The following is a 13,729-nucleotide window of genomic DNA, read 5'->3' as shown; positions in this document are numbered from 1 at the left end:
AAGGTGAATTACTACTAGCCAAGTTTGTTTGTCTGTTGTGTTTTTAAAACCGTGCATACAAATTAAAGGGTCCCAAATAATGCAGATAACCAAGAGGCTGATAAACACCCCCTTGGAGAGAGGGCTGAGGCCGAGTCCCCGAGGCTGCAGTGTAAAGCACTACTAGGGTCCTGGATTTGAAGAAACAAACCTCTGAGCTCAAAATGTATGGCTGTCAGAAATTCAACCAGGAGAAAATGTCTGAGGTTAGGGAGACAGTGCCCCTACTATAAAGTAACCACCAGATCCCCCATCTGCAGTTCAGGCAGAGGTGCTGCGCAGTAAAGGGTTGAGTTTGTTTGTCCCCCCCCCCCCCCCCGCTCCCGCCTCCCCCGCCCAGGCTTGCTACGACACTCTCGATTTTCCCATCTGTAAAATGGGTGGAGGCGTCGGTACCACAGAACTACTTCAGTTGGGCGCTTCTGCAGATCGGATTTAGTTCCTCAGAGGTCAAGGATTTCCAGGTTTGGGAGCCAGGCTGCGATTGGTAAAACGCCATGGATCTCGGCCCTAACGGGTTGGATCCCGCGGTCTGGCCCTTGGTGTGGAGAAGTCTTGGCCCAGGCTTGAGACTTCTTTCTGCAGACAAGCCAGCTTTGCCCCTCAACGTCACGGCGTGGTGACCGCCACAAAGATGGTGCAGAAAATACGGTCCTCTGGTTTCCGGTGCTGCGAAAGGATGCTTGACCCTGAGCTCAACTCTCCGCCTGCGTTAGCGCGGTTTCTCAGTGAAAACGCCTCGTCCCGGTGTCTGCGCCACCGTCAACTTTATGAAGAAGGTTATTTCTTTCAAAGCCCCGTCCTGGTAGCGGGTCCCCTGTTGCCTTCCCCGCCTTCCTTCTCGCCAGGCCCGGCGCCCAGCTGGGGGCGCTACTGGCCGCTGGCCGAGCTGCAGACGTCGCCACCTCTTAGAGGCGCGCTTCGAGTGCAAAGAAAATAGGAGTTTCGTGCCTGGTTATCGTGCACATTTGGGGCTCAAAATGCCCATGTGCTGATGAAACCCACGAAGTGGGAACAGGTGGCGAGAATATACACACACACACACGGGGGTGGGGAGGGAGGAGACTCCAGCCCAGCTCCCCAGTAGCCAGGGTTATCTGCGAAGATCCGACCCAAGACGCGAACGCCTTGGGCACCGGGTTAATTCGTGCCCACAGCCCCCCGCGCACCTCCTCCCCAGCCTGACTCCGCGTTCCTGCATTTTAATAGAAATTTGACAGTGTCCCGTCTCTCCCTCGGTCCCAGCCGCGGCGCTCTGCACTTCCCCCGCGAGCCCGCCCTCCTCCTTGGGCTTTGCCTCTCACTCGCCCTCTCGGGGTCCAAGCTTCGGCAAGACTCTCCCGGCCGCGGGCGCCCATTGGCTGAGCGCTGGGAGGAGGCGTGTGCCCGGCCCGGGGAGTTTCATTGAGCGGAATTAGCCCGGATGACATCAGCTTCCCACTCCCCCACCCACCCCCACCCCGGGCCTGCCCAGCTCATTGGCGCGGCGGCCCCTCCAAAACCCGCACATTGTTCCCCGCCCCCGCCGCGGCCACCGCCGCCGTCGCCGCCGCCACCCGGCTATAAAAACCCTCCGAGCGGGGAAAGGTGCGGATGTTCATTATAGACCGACGCGACATCGGCGCCCGGACCCGGGTCTCTGCCGCAGTCTTGGGGACCGAGCTCCTCTAACCGAATCCGCAGTAAGTGCGCCCGCCCCCCCAACCCCCCGCCCCAAGCAACTCCAGCCTACACCCCAGGGACAGAGGCCCCTCACTTCGGCTGCCACCCGGGGAGCTCCGCTAAAATGGATCCAGATCCCTCTCCTGCCCGCCAGTTCTCCCGAGCGGCTTCGCTGCCCTGGCCCTTCCCACTCTCACCTCACCACCCCTTTTGCCCCAAAGCGAGAAATCGGGGCCACAATAGCGGTCTTCTGCCCTAGCCTCAGTCAGCTGGGCGAGCCCCCCGGCCCGCCCCAGGCTCAGCGCGTGGAGTCTGGGCTCCGTGGCGGGCGCTGGCTGCAGGTCTGTGAGCGTGTGTTTGCTGAACGGTGTCGATGGAGATAAGGTGGATGCGTTTGAGGAACCAAATAAATACTTCTCTATTTAGAGCTCCACCCTTCCCAAAGAAAAACCCTCACTTGACACTTTTACTCCAGCCCTGGAGATCCAGCCTCCTCATTCTTAGTGTGTTAGTCGCTCAGTCGTGTCCGACTCATTGCGACCCTATGGACTGTAGCCTGCCAAGCTCCTCTGTCCGTGGCATTTTCCAGGCGAGAATACTGGAGTGGGTTACCAGCGCCTTCTCCAGGGGATCTTCCCGTCTGATCCACCAGGGAAGACCTCATTCCTAGCAGAAGGCGTAAAAACCGTAGAATGCCACCCTCCCAGAGGAGCGCTCCATTCTCCCTGGATTAAACAACCTGTGGATGAGAGCGGCGGGGAGGCGGTGGGGAGGGAGAGCGGTGACTAAAGCTTACCTGCATGCCAAGGCCAGAGACAGCGAGGTGGGCCCGATGCGAACGGCCACCGGCGCCTGGACCCCGCGCTGCAGTCCCGGCGGGAGCAGCTTTTCTCTCTCACCGACCCCGGCGGCGCTCGATCTCGAGTTCGATCTCCAGTCTGTCTCGTGCTTCTCTCCTCTCTCCGCAGTAGGCGTCCTGGAAGCTCCGAGGACCCAGGGAGGGGAGGACCCAGTGGAGGCTGCGACGATCCCTCGGGGCCATGGACTCGGACGCCAGTCTGGTGTCTAGCCGGCCATCGTCGCCGGAGCCCGATGACCTTTTCCTGCCGGCCCGGAGCAAGGGCAGCGGGGGCGGCGGCTTCACGGGGGGCACCGTGTCGTCGTCCACGCCGAGCGACTGTCCGCCGGATCTGAGCGCCGAGCTGCGCGGAGCCATGGGCGCGGCGGGGGCGCACCCGGGGGACAAGCTGGGCGGCGGCGGCGGCGGCTTCAAGTCATCCTCGTCCAGCACCTCTTCGTCCACGTCGTCGGCGGCCGCGTCGTCCACCAAGAAGGACAAGAAACAGATGACGGAGCCCGAGTTGCAGCAGCTGCGCCTCAAGATCAACAGCCGCGAGCGCAAGCGGATGCACGACCTCAACATCGCCATGGACGGGCTGCGCGAGGTCATGCCGTACGCGCACGGCCCGTCGGTGCGCAAGCTCTCCAAGATCGCCACGCTGCTGCTGGCGCGCAACTACATCCTCATGCTCACCAACTCGCTGGAGGAGATGAAGCGACTGGTGAGCGAGATCTACGGAGGCCACCACGCCGGCTTCCACCCGTCGGCCTGCGGCGGCCTGGCACACTCGGCGCCTCTGCCCGCCGCCACAGCTCATCCGGCGGCCGCGGCGCACGCGGCGCACCACCCGGCCGTGCACCATCCCATCCTGCCTCCGGCCGCCGCGGCCGCCGCCGCCGCCGCGGCCGCCGCCGCGGTGTCCAGCGCCTCCCTGCCCGGCTCCGGGTTGTCGTCGGTCGGCTCCATTCGGCCCCCTCACGGCCTGCTCAAGTCTCCGTCGGCGGCGGCGGCGGCGGCGGCCCCACTTGGGGGCGGCGGCGGCAGCGGCGGGGGCACCGGCGGCTTCCAGCACTGGGGCGGCATGCCCTGCCCCTGCAGCATGTGCCAGGTGCCCCCGCCGCACCACCACGTGTCGGCCATGGGCGCCGGCAGCCTGCAGCGCCTCACCTCCGACGCCAAGTGAGCGGCCCGGGGGCAGACGCGTTCTGGCGAGCCGGGAGGGTGGGAGCCCCGAGGCTGCGTGGGGGGGAGGGGAAGCCAGGACCTGCCGGCGCTGGGGCCTGGGAACTCAGTCCCAAGCAGGAGCTCCGTGCCGTGAGCTGGGGGTGGGGGGCAAAAGTGAGGACTCCGGTACCCGGGATCCGAGGCAGCGGAGGCGGCGAGCGCTGAACCGTGGGCAGTGAGCGGTTGCATTTGCTCTGGGACTTGGTTCAGCCCTCTCTGGCTTTAACAGCAGCGCTGCTCCCTTGGACATACTTTTATAAGAAGGCGCAGCTACCCGCATCCCGTCTTTCAACCCTCCCTCCCCTGCCTCCCCCCACCCCAGAACCCCAGAAAAGAGGTGATCCTAAAAACTGCTTTCCCTACGAACTCGGCCTCACTCGGCCGGGCAGCACTTCGTAGTACCGAGGAGGAAGGCAAGGAGGGGAGCGCTGGGGACTTCCTCGCCTCTCGGGCTCTGGATCCGCAGTCCAGAAGCGGCCGTCCGGACTCGCCCTCAAGGGTCGTCCCAGGCCCAGGGCTCGGGCTACGAGTTAGTATTCGGCACCAGAAGCACTTACGGTCGGGTCCAGTCCCCGTATCTGGATAAACCCACTGCGGTCTCGGACTGTTCCTCCCTGTCGCTTCTAATTGGTTTGGGTTTGTGGTTTCGAAGGAATCCGTCGACGTTCCTTTTTCAACAGTGCGATCAAGCTTTATAGACAGAATAGAACCACTTGTGGATTGTTATAATCTACAACTGTCGACTTTAGGTGCGGGTGGGTTTTTTTAGTTATATTAAAATAGAATTTCCCTCCTTCCCCCTTTTTTCCGTCTCGGAGCACAAAGTGATTTGGTTTCCTACCTGGCTGGGGACAGTCATTTGGGCACCCGAGGATTTGACAGAACTCAAAGGATGTTGCTGTGAATATAGTTTGGGTTATTTGGGAGTTCTGTTGACTTTTTAGTTTTCGGCTTTTTTTCCTCTTTGGGATGTGTAAATAGATCAATAATGAGGTAAGTGCGTGCTGCTAAGCTGATTGCTCACGTGACTGCCACCCCCCACCCCCTCAGTCTAAGCCGGGTTTCTTCTATATTGGTTTCTTTATGCCAGCTTAACACAAATGACAAACTCTTTCCACGTGCTTCCTCCCTCCGCGTGAACCGCCTCGGCTTGCAGAGTTGCAATATGGGCTTCACAGCGTCGGCCACGTAACATCCCCTCTCCGATCGCTGCCCCTTGCAGAGAGTGTATCATCTGTTTTATTTTTGTAAAAAGATAAAAGTGCTAAATAATATTTATTACCTGTTTGGTTGCAAAAAAATGAAATAAATGATCGAGTGTTGAGGTTTTAAATAAAATTTAGAGTAAGTCGGGTGTTTTCCAGCCTTGTGGGTGGAAGGAGGTGCGGGGAGCCAACTGGGAAAAGCGGGCGGCCGGACTCCATCCTTCTGGGCTGGATTTGGGGACCGCTCCGCTGGTTTTGTTACAAAGATTGAGAGAATTGTTGGCCCATTTTTCTTCCCCCTAACAAACATTCTCTTTGAAACACGTTCTGAGCACCTCCTCAGCGTGCTCCTCCTCATTTGTTTTTTTTTTTTTTATTTTCTGACGCCTAACCCGGAACTCCTTTTCGACTGGGTTGAGAATTAGGTTCATTGAAAGTGAAAATTTTTTCTCCGTGCAGCGCCGAACTTTGGGCCTCTCGGGTGAGACCCGTGCCTCTGGCTGGGAGTCCGAGCGCTTAGGCCCCCGTGTCCTGAAGCGATTCCATTTTCCCTCTGCCGAGAGGCGGTCGTCCACCCGCATCCGTCTGCGGACCAGCTACGCGAGGCCCCCTCGGCCCGGCGTCGCCACGTGGTTCCCGGCAGAGCGCTGCGGGCGCTTGCGGCGCGGGTTGCACTAACCCTTCGCTCCCTTCCCTGCGCTACGCGCGACCCTCCGCCGGCTCCACTGCCTGCCCGGAGCGAGGCTGTCGCCAGCAGCGCTTTGGTCTAGCGCTTCCTAATCCAGATTCCCGCCTCTGTTTTCTCGCTGCTCGGGTTCCTCACAATCCAAAACTGCAAGGCAAATTTAGGACGTGGCTCTTAAGAGAGATTTGGGGATAAAAGTTTAAAAGGCTTCGGCCTTTCCCGATCAAGGAAGAGGAGAGAACGTTTTGCCTCCTTCCAGTCCTCCGGCTCAGAGCAGAGCGCGCCTCCGTGAGCGCTGCGAAGTGCGGACGCGGTGGACGGTCCCCCGCCCTGGGCCGCTCGCTCACGGTACCTTTAGTGGCCACCGGTGGAAGGTTCCAGCTCCTAGAGCACCTGGGGCGGAGGTTTCCCTGGTTGGACACCCCCCATCCCCCCTTTCTTGAGATCGCCTCCGAGGCGGGCCCACGAGGACTGGTCTTCAGGGGAGGGAGGTTGGTTCCATCTCCTCGCTCCTGGACAGGTAGTTTCTGGGTCTTCCAGCAGGTACTGTCAGGCTGACTGGCCTAAAAGAGCCGGCGCCCCCGGGGATCAGATGCCTCGTACTGGGCTTCGCTTCTCACCCGCGGCTGGAATGAAGGCTGGGGGGCCGCAGAGGGCGGAATAAAGGGGGCTGGCCCAAACCGCTCCACGGGAATCCGAGAAGAGGGTAGGGCAGGATCTAGTACGTTTTGCTTTCAAATCCCAGTTGAAACGAAATTTGTCAAGGATTTAAAACTGGGTCCTTCTCCAGCCTACAAGCCACACAGAGGACCCCACGGTGCAGATTGGGTTGGGGGGGCGTCCCTGTCGCAGTCTCGGCTTCCTACACCCACCCCAAGGTTTGGCAGGTGCAGGCGGGGCTGCCCGAGGGCGCAGTGTATCCGTGGAGGGGCAGTTGTTGAAAGAAATCAACTCATCCCCCCATTCCCGTCCCCCACTTCCAAGCTATCGGTTCCTGTCCAGCCACCAGTCAGACTAGACCTCGGCCCCCAAGGAAGAAGGGCCTGAATCCACCCAGGCTCGGGCGCTTCCCAGAGCCACCCGCCTAAACTTTGCACCCAGTCAGGGATCTAGGCCACCAAGTGTGAGAGCCGAGCGCGCTCCGACGCCGCGGAGGAGGCGCAAACAGGCGAGCAGGACCACTCCGGGCAGATGGCTCCTTGCAGAAACTGGCCCTGGCGTGGCGGGGGGCCTGGGTGAGGGACTCAAGCCAGCGGTTGGGCTTCGGAGTAGAGCAAGAAAGGAAGTTAGGCTCCCACGCTGACGTCCAAGGACCACCTCCGCATCCCCGCCCCTACACACTGAGAGAGGCGGGCAGGGAGAAGGCGGTATCCAAACAGTTGGACACTGGGCAGTGACTCGGTCCTCGGGGCACTGGCTCCTGGGACCCCCTTCCAGGCTGCATTAGGTTCTCTAGGACGCTGGTCCACAGCTCAGCTTCCCCATCTCCGCACATGGCCCAGGGAGTGTCTCAGCTCTCAGCCTGGGTGCCCAGAGACTTCTGTCACCAGCTCCCAAGGTCTTCCAGATTCTCCCCCACCCTCTCCCCTGCATAAAAACTGACTGATTTGAGGTTGGGGGGGGCCTCCTCCGTGGTCTCTGCCCTCCAGGGCATGGTCGTCCCTCCCCTCTCACTTACTGGGCAGGAGACAGAAATGAGGAATCCCTGGTTTGATCCTGTGTTGGAGGGCACATGGGAATACCTGCGGGGGGTGGGGGGGTGGGCTATCCCATGCCTCCAGTGCCCATAAAGTTGAAACTCTGAATTCTGGCAACTGGAAGTGAACCAAGGCGCAAAGCAAACCCTCACATCTAAAGCGCATCTCAATTGGAAAATGTGTCGCTGAGATCCGAGAGGTCACACTCCCAGCAAGGATGGCTGGAGGAAGACTTAAGTACCAGGGAAATGCATGCAGGCTGGGGCTGGGGCAACCGAGCAAGCAAGACCCATCCTCCTCAATCCCAGATGGGAAGGCAGGAGAAGGGGAGGAGCCCCCAGGCCAGGACACTGGATTTTAAAAGGCCCCTAGACACTCTCAGTGCTGGAGAGCCATCTGTCTGCCTCCCTTTAGGATAGAACCCAGCTAACAATGAGTCTAAACTCCTTCTACCGAGTAAATACCTTGATGCCCCCTAGAAGTTCATCGAAGGCAAAAGATAACTGCTATACAGGCCTTCCTCTCATTTTAAGTCCCTCTTTCAGTACAGACTTCAAGCCAAATCTGGGCCTCCACACAAGGGCCTCACAGTGCCAGTAAGACTCTTGGGGGTCTCTGACATCGGCCCTACATCCAAAGTCTCTTGACAGGCCCCCTAAGTCTCTGCACACCTGTAAGGGAGGCCAGAATCAGGCCTGGCTGTTCTCAGGGTAAGTGGTTGCTACACTGAGTCCTACCCTGGCTGGGGAGAGGTGGCCATGGAATAGTATGGGTCAGCATCCCATGGCTCAGTTTGGAGGGGGCAGGCAGTGCGACCCCTGGGCTAAACCCTCCATTCCTGGTCAAAGTAATGGGCCAGCAGGGCAGAGATGGGGCTCAGCCCTCATCACTTCCTCCTACCTCAGGGGCTGCTTGTTGCTACAGGGCGACATGAATTGTGGGTTAATGGGGTGAAGGGACACTCCAGTGACCAACAGTTGTGGCAGATCCGAGAGCCTGGAGGCGGTGCCCAGCTGCACCCTGGAAGTTCAGAATGCCAGTAATAGGCGGAAGAGGCTGGACTGGGAGGCACCAACATTTACAGAAGGCTGGTCTGTATAGGGCATCACCCTGACAGCTTTGGTTGTTATTCATTCATTCAGTTCTCCTGGTAGCCCTTTGAGGATGGTGCTCTTATTTATTATTATATTTGTTTAATTATGATTTTACAGGTGAGGAAATTGAGGCTCAGAGAGGATAAATGGCTTGCTCAGGGGAAGACACAGTAAATGGAGGCAGTAACGTTGTGATCTGGGGGTCTGGCTCCAGATCCCACCTTGAGGAAGTCGCTCTATCCATACCCAGGCCACCCTAGCCATCTCTCCTCCGCTCCAATCTAGTCTCTAGATTCTGACCTCTCGGGGAATCCTTGGAGCTCCCACACTGCTGCCCAACCGCCCCACCCCCACCCAGGCCCCAGGCCCCAGTCCCCAGCCCCCTTAGGTGACACTCCTAGCGCTCTCCCTGTGCGCCTGGACCCCATCTGGCCCCCGACGCCCCCATCTGGGCAGCGGGCGGTGCCCAAACGCTTTAGCAATTAGCCGACTCGGGTGGGTGCGCGCGGCGCAGGCGGCCGCTAATGAGGCGGGCCGGCGACGCTGAGGTGGACTGGCGTTTGTGGCGGGACAGCTGCCGCCCCGCGCCGGCCCGCGGACCGCATCTCCTGCCCATTGGTGCGGTCCACACCGCTTGCCACGACTTGGAAAGGAATCGCAAACTGAAATGCCTGCAGGGGCCCGCAGGACACGCGCGCGGTCGAGTCGCGGGCCGTCCGTGCAAACGGTGGGGGGGCGCGAGCTGGGGGAGCGCAGTGTCCTCCCCAGGGACCTCGGGTCCCACTTTACCACACGCTAAGGGCCCCCCCGGACACCGGGGATTGGGGTGTGTGGCACGAATTGGCCGGCGGGCTTCCAGTCTGCATCCCCTGAAAGTAATGCGGCTGATCAGAACGGGGCAGATTCGGGGTTCTCGGGCCTCGACGCCTCCGGGAACACAGTTCCTGCGTGATCTCGTGCGGAGCTGTGCGGCGCGGTCCCCTGGCTTCCCCGGTCGCGAGCAGGCGGAACGCAGCCGGCGGGGGCCCCGGCCTCGCAGGCGCGCCCCGTCCGCCCGCCCGCCGGAGCCCCACCGCGTCCCTCTCGGGCTCGGGTTGAAGCAGCTGCCTGATGCTTTCCTTTGGAGAGCTTTGAGTCCGGCGGCCGCAGGGCCTCTGAGTCCACTGGCTGTGGGAGGGATTGAGAGTACTCCCCTTCACCCCGCCCCGAGAGGGAAAGAAGCGGATTTCTCCAGAAGCGCCTAAGTTCATGTGGAGACCAAAAGCATCCCTCACCCCAGGTGGGGTCAGACACCCTGATCCTCGCTCACGCACAAGGACTCAGGCACCCCAGAGCGCCTCCCGGAGTCCACAGGCACACTGGCGAGTCTGGAACCTCGAAGCCTTGGCCTTGGTCTGGAAGCCCTTGAGGCCCCGTGAGACAGCGATGGTTGGCCGGGGACAGTTCGGTTTATCTTCCCCTTCCTCGACTATCCTCGGGAGCCTGGGAATCTGTCCTCTCCCTAGTCCTTCTAGGCCTTGTGGGCTGGCCCACCACCGCCCTTCCCTCTGCGACCCGCCCAGTCCAAACCCGCTCTCTGAGCCCTCAGCTTTCCAGGCTAAAGTCTTGGATCTTCAGCGAGAGAAGAACAGGACCATGAGCAACTGGCTCCCTCTTCATCCTCAGATCTTCTGCAGATCTGCTGGCCTTGCAGAGCAGAGCTGGAGTGGCCCCTCAGAAGCCTTGTGGGTGCTCTCTGACCTCAGTTTCCTCACCTGTAGAATGGAGCCAGGTTGGGTGATCACCAAAGCTCTGGGGGAGGATGAGACTCGGCTCTGGGTGCCCTGGTCCATGTCTGGGCAGAGGTTCCCAGAGCCCCTGGCTGGCCGGGAGAGTGTGATGGGTGAAAACAGTTCCCCTTAGCATCCTGTGTAGGCAGGGACCAGTGCTTCCCAGGTGGCGCAGTGGTAAAGAATCGGCCTGCCAATGCAGGAGACTCAAGAGATGCAGGTTCGATGCCTGCGTGGGGAAGATCCCCTGGAGGAGGAAATGGCAACCTACTCCAGTATCCTTGTCTGGAGAATCCCATGGACAGAGGAGCCTGGCGGGCTACACTCTGTGGGGGTGGCCTAGAGTCGGACGTGACTGAGCGACCGAGCACATGAGCACACAGGGGCTAATGAAATTCACAGCCTCCGCTGAACTGGGAGTGTAAACAATTCTAGAAACAACTACTGTTTGTCCTCGACTTTTCGGGTCCCCAGGTAGAAACTGGCTTACATACCTTTGTATCTAGACTTCTATCTGGACCTGCCTGCTTGATGTAAGTGAATGAATGTGGATGGTACATGGAGGACTCAGGGAAGGAAGAGGTTTCCAGAGTGTAGGGGAAACAACGAGATCATGTGAGAGGCCAGGATACGTGCCACTGGGGCCTGGGGCTGGAGGGCAACTTTGATTCTACCCAGACAGACCTCCCACACGACAGAGAGCCAGGCCATCAGACCTCCCAGCGTGCCTGTCTCTTTTTATGTAAATGGAATAGTTAATAGTAGCACCTCACAATTGTGTTACTGCCAAGAATAAATGAAATGGCTTCCTGCCTGGTTCTAGCTGTGAATGGATGCCCTGAGCCCAGGCGTCTGGCCAGAGTGCCACTTCTGGACCCTCACTCATGAGCCTGGGTCCCCAGGATGCAGCCACCAATATGTAGGTCATGTGCTGGGATGGGCAGGAGTGGGTGGGGGTTGGGGGGGTTGTTGATCACATACCATGAACACCATGTTTGGGCAGTTGGGTGTGGGGCCGTGGTATGCTGCCTTGGCCGGACTCCACCAGCTGTGTGACCTCCGAGAGACCTGGGCTTTTTGAACCTCAGCTTCTTTATCTGTAAAACGGGTGTGATGCTAATACCATTTCCACAGGGCGTCAGGATTGAAAGGGACAACTGGGCCCTGGGCCTGGCATACAGGGCAGGTCCAATAAGCAGAAGAGTCTACCCACCTGGTGGGGTGTCATCTCACTGAATCTTCTGGGAGGTCCTGTGAGGTAGGGTCCCTGTTACTCTGTCACATGACCTGCTCTGCAGCATCTGGAGGGGGCCTGTTTGACCCAGGACCCCAGGAGAGGCCCAGAAGCGCCCTGAGCGTGATATACAGAGTCCAGTCACCCCTGCCCCGTACAGGGCAAAGTGCCTTACCTCACCTCTGCATGCCCCAGGGTGCCTGGTACAGGCCTGTTGTGCAGTCCTTGCATTGCCTGATTGCCTTGCACGGGAGCAGGGCCCACATGCTGCACAGAAAACAGAATGTGCGTGTGTGCTAAGTCACTTCAGGTTATGTCTGATTTTGTGTGACCCCATGGACTGTAGCCCATCAGGCTCCTCTGTGCATGGGATTTCCCAGGCAAGAATACTGAAGTCGACTGCCACGCCCTCCTCCAAGATTGAACCCATGTCTCTTACGTCTCCTACATTGACAGATAGGCTCTTTACCACTAGTATCACCTGGGGTGCCCAGAAACCAGACTAGAGTCCTTGTAAGAGCGGGAGACCTGGGTTAGATCCCTGGGTTCGATCCCTGGGTCGGGAAGATCCCCTGGAGAAGGGAAAGGCTACCCACTCCAGTATTCTGGCCTGGAGAATTCCATGGACTGTATGGTCCATGGGGTTGCAAAGAGTCGGACACGACTGAGTGACTTTCACAAGGGCAGGAGCTAGGATCAGGGAGGACTAATTGAAGGGAAGTTTACCTGTGAAGCTGAGGCCCCACCCACTCAGTTCTCTGCCCCACCCAGGGCCCGGGTTCTATCCATGCCCCTGGGATGCCCAGTTCAAGCTGGACAGTGGAGGATCCTTCCCTCTCTAGGATTGCGGCTGGGAGCCACAGGGAGAGCTGTGGTGGCCCCTCTGGAGAGTCGGACGAGGAGCTCCCCATCACCCCGCTTCTGAGCTCGCCCTGCTATTCAAGCTGGTCCAGCTAGTGAAGACACCGAGTCTTGTTTGGCTTGGCCAGAGAGGAAGGAAGTGACCTAGTGCAGCCCGGACGCTGGTTAAGGGTGCAGCAGAGGCAGGAATCTCAGAGAACTGTCAAACCAAAAAGGCCTGGAAGACACCTCCACCCCAGGGTGTCTGCCCCTATCCTTCCCAGTCTCTCTTCCATCAGGCCCCTCCCACCCACAGGCAGACCTGCTTGTCTTTACCCCGTGTTTGCTGTTTAACCCAGCAGTTCCTCTTACTCAGATACTTCTCTTTTTTAAAAATTTCTAAAAAAATTTTATTGAGATATAATTGATTTACAATGTATTAGTTCCAAATGTACAGCAAAGAGATTCAGTTAGATATATATATATATCCTTTTTTAGATCCTTTTCATTATAGCTTATCACAAGATATTGAGTTCCTTGGGCTATACATCAGGTCCTTGTTGGCTTCAGTCACTTCTTTTTGTTTGTTTTAATTGAAGTGAAATTTCCATAACATGAAACGAGCCATTTTCAACCGAACAATTCAGGAGCATTACAATGTTATACACTCACCACTTCTCTGCAGTGCCAAAACATTTTTTTTAATCACCGCCAGAGTAAAATCGTGCTCATTAACCACTTCCTCTCCCTCTAGCCGCTGGTAACCACTAATCTGCTTTCTGTCTCTGTGGATTTACCTACTCAGGACATTTCATACAAATGGAAACATGAAATATGTCACTTTCGCATCTGTTCTGTTTTTCACGCAGTATAATGATTTTGAGGTTTATCCATCCTATTGCAAGTGCTTCACTCCTTTTCAAAGTTGAATAATATTCCATTGTGGGCTTCCCTGGTGGCTCAGCAGTAAAGAACCCGCCTGTCATTGCAGGAGACATGGGTTCAGTCCCTGGGTTGGAAAGGTCCCCTGGAGAAGGAAATGGCAACCTACTCCAGTATACTTGCCTGGGAAATCCTGTGGACAGAAGAGCCTGGCAGGCTACAGTCCAAGGGGTCGCAAAAGAATCAAACATGATTTGGCAACTAAACAACAACAATATTCCATTGTATAGATGTACTGCATTTTGCTTCTCCATTCATCTGTTAGACCTTCCCTGGTGGCTCAGATGGTAAAGTGTCTGCCTACAATGCAGGAGACCTGAGTTCAATCCTTGGGTTGGGAAGATCTCCTGGAGAAGAAAATGGCAACCCACTCCGGTATTCTTGCCTGGAAAATCCCATGGACGGAGGAGCCTGGCACGCTACAGTCCATGGGGTTGCAAAGAATTGGACATGACTAAGTGACTTCACTTTCATTTTTCTTTCTTTTTCCTTCATCT

At 58.0% G+C, this 13,729-nt stretch overlaps 1 protein-coding gene across 2 annotated transcripts; it reads left to right on the top strand.

Moving 5' to 3' along the window:
- The first annotated feature begins 1,542 nt into the window (after nt 1-1,542).
- On the top strand, nt 1,543-5,104 carry OLIG2 (oligodendrocyte transcription factor 2). Of its 2 annotated transcripts, none has more exons than XM_088835237.1 (2): nt 1,543-1,721; nt 2,673-5,104. In XM_088835237.1, exon 2 carries the CDS (start codon nt 2,742-2,744, stop codon nt 3,723-3,725), a length of 984 nt encoding a protein of 327 aa, XP_088691363.1. In that variant the 5' UTR covers nt 1,543-1,721; nt 2,673-2,741; the 3' UTR covers nt 3,726-5,104. The 2 variants fall into 2 exon arrangements, with proteins under 2 accessions (XP_088691363.1, XP_088691325.1); XM_088835199.1 differs by having other exon boundaries at nt 1,603-1,721; nt 2,670-5,104.
- The last annotated feature ends 8,625 nt before the right edge of the window (nt 5,105-13,729 follow it).

This window comes from Moschus berezovskii, chromosome 1, assembly GCF_049115385.1.
Source record: "Moschus berezovskii isolate FMDL1 chromosome 1, NW_MosBer_1.0, whole genome shotgun sequence".
Classification (NCBI taxonomy): domain Eukaryota; kingdom Metazoa; phylum Chordata; class Mammalia; order Artiodactyla; family Moschidae; genus Moschus; species Moschus berezovskii.
The sequence above is the reverse complement of the archived record's forward strand: the minus strand, read 5'-3'. Positions and strand labels throughout refer to the sequence as shown.

Excerpts from the sequence above, each read along its gene's own strand:
- OLIG2 (XM_088835237.1), top strand. The coding sequence starts at position 2,742 with ATGGACTCGGACGCCAGTCTGGTGTCTAGCCGGCCATCGTCGCCGGAG.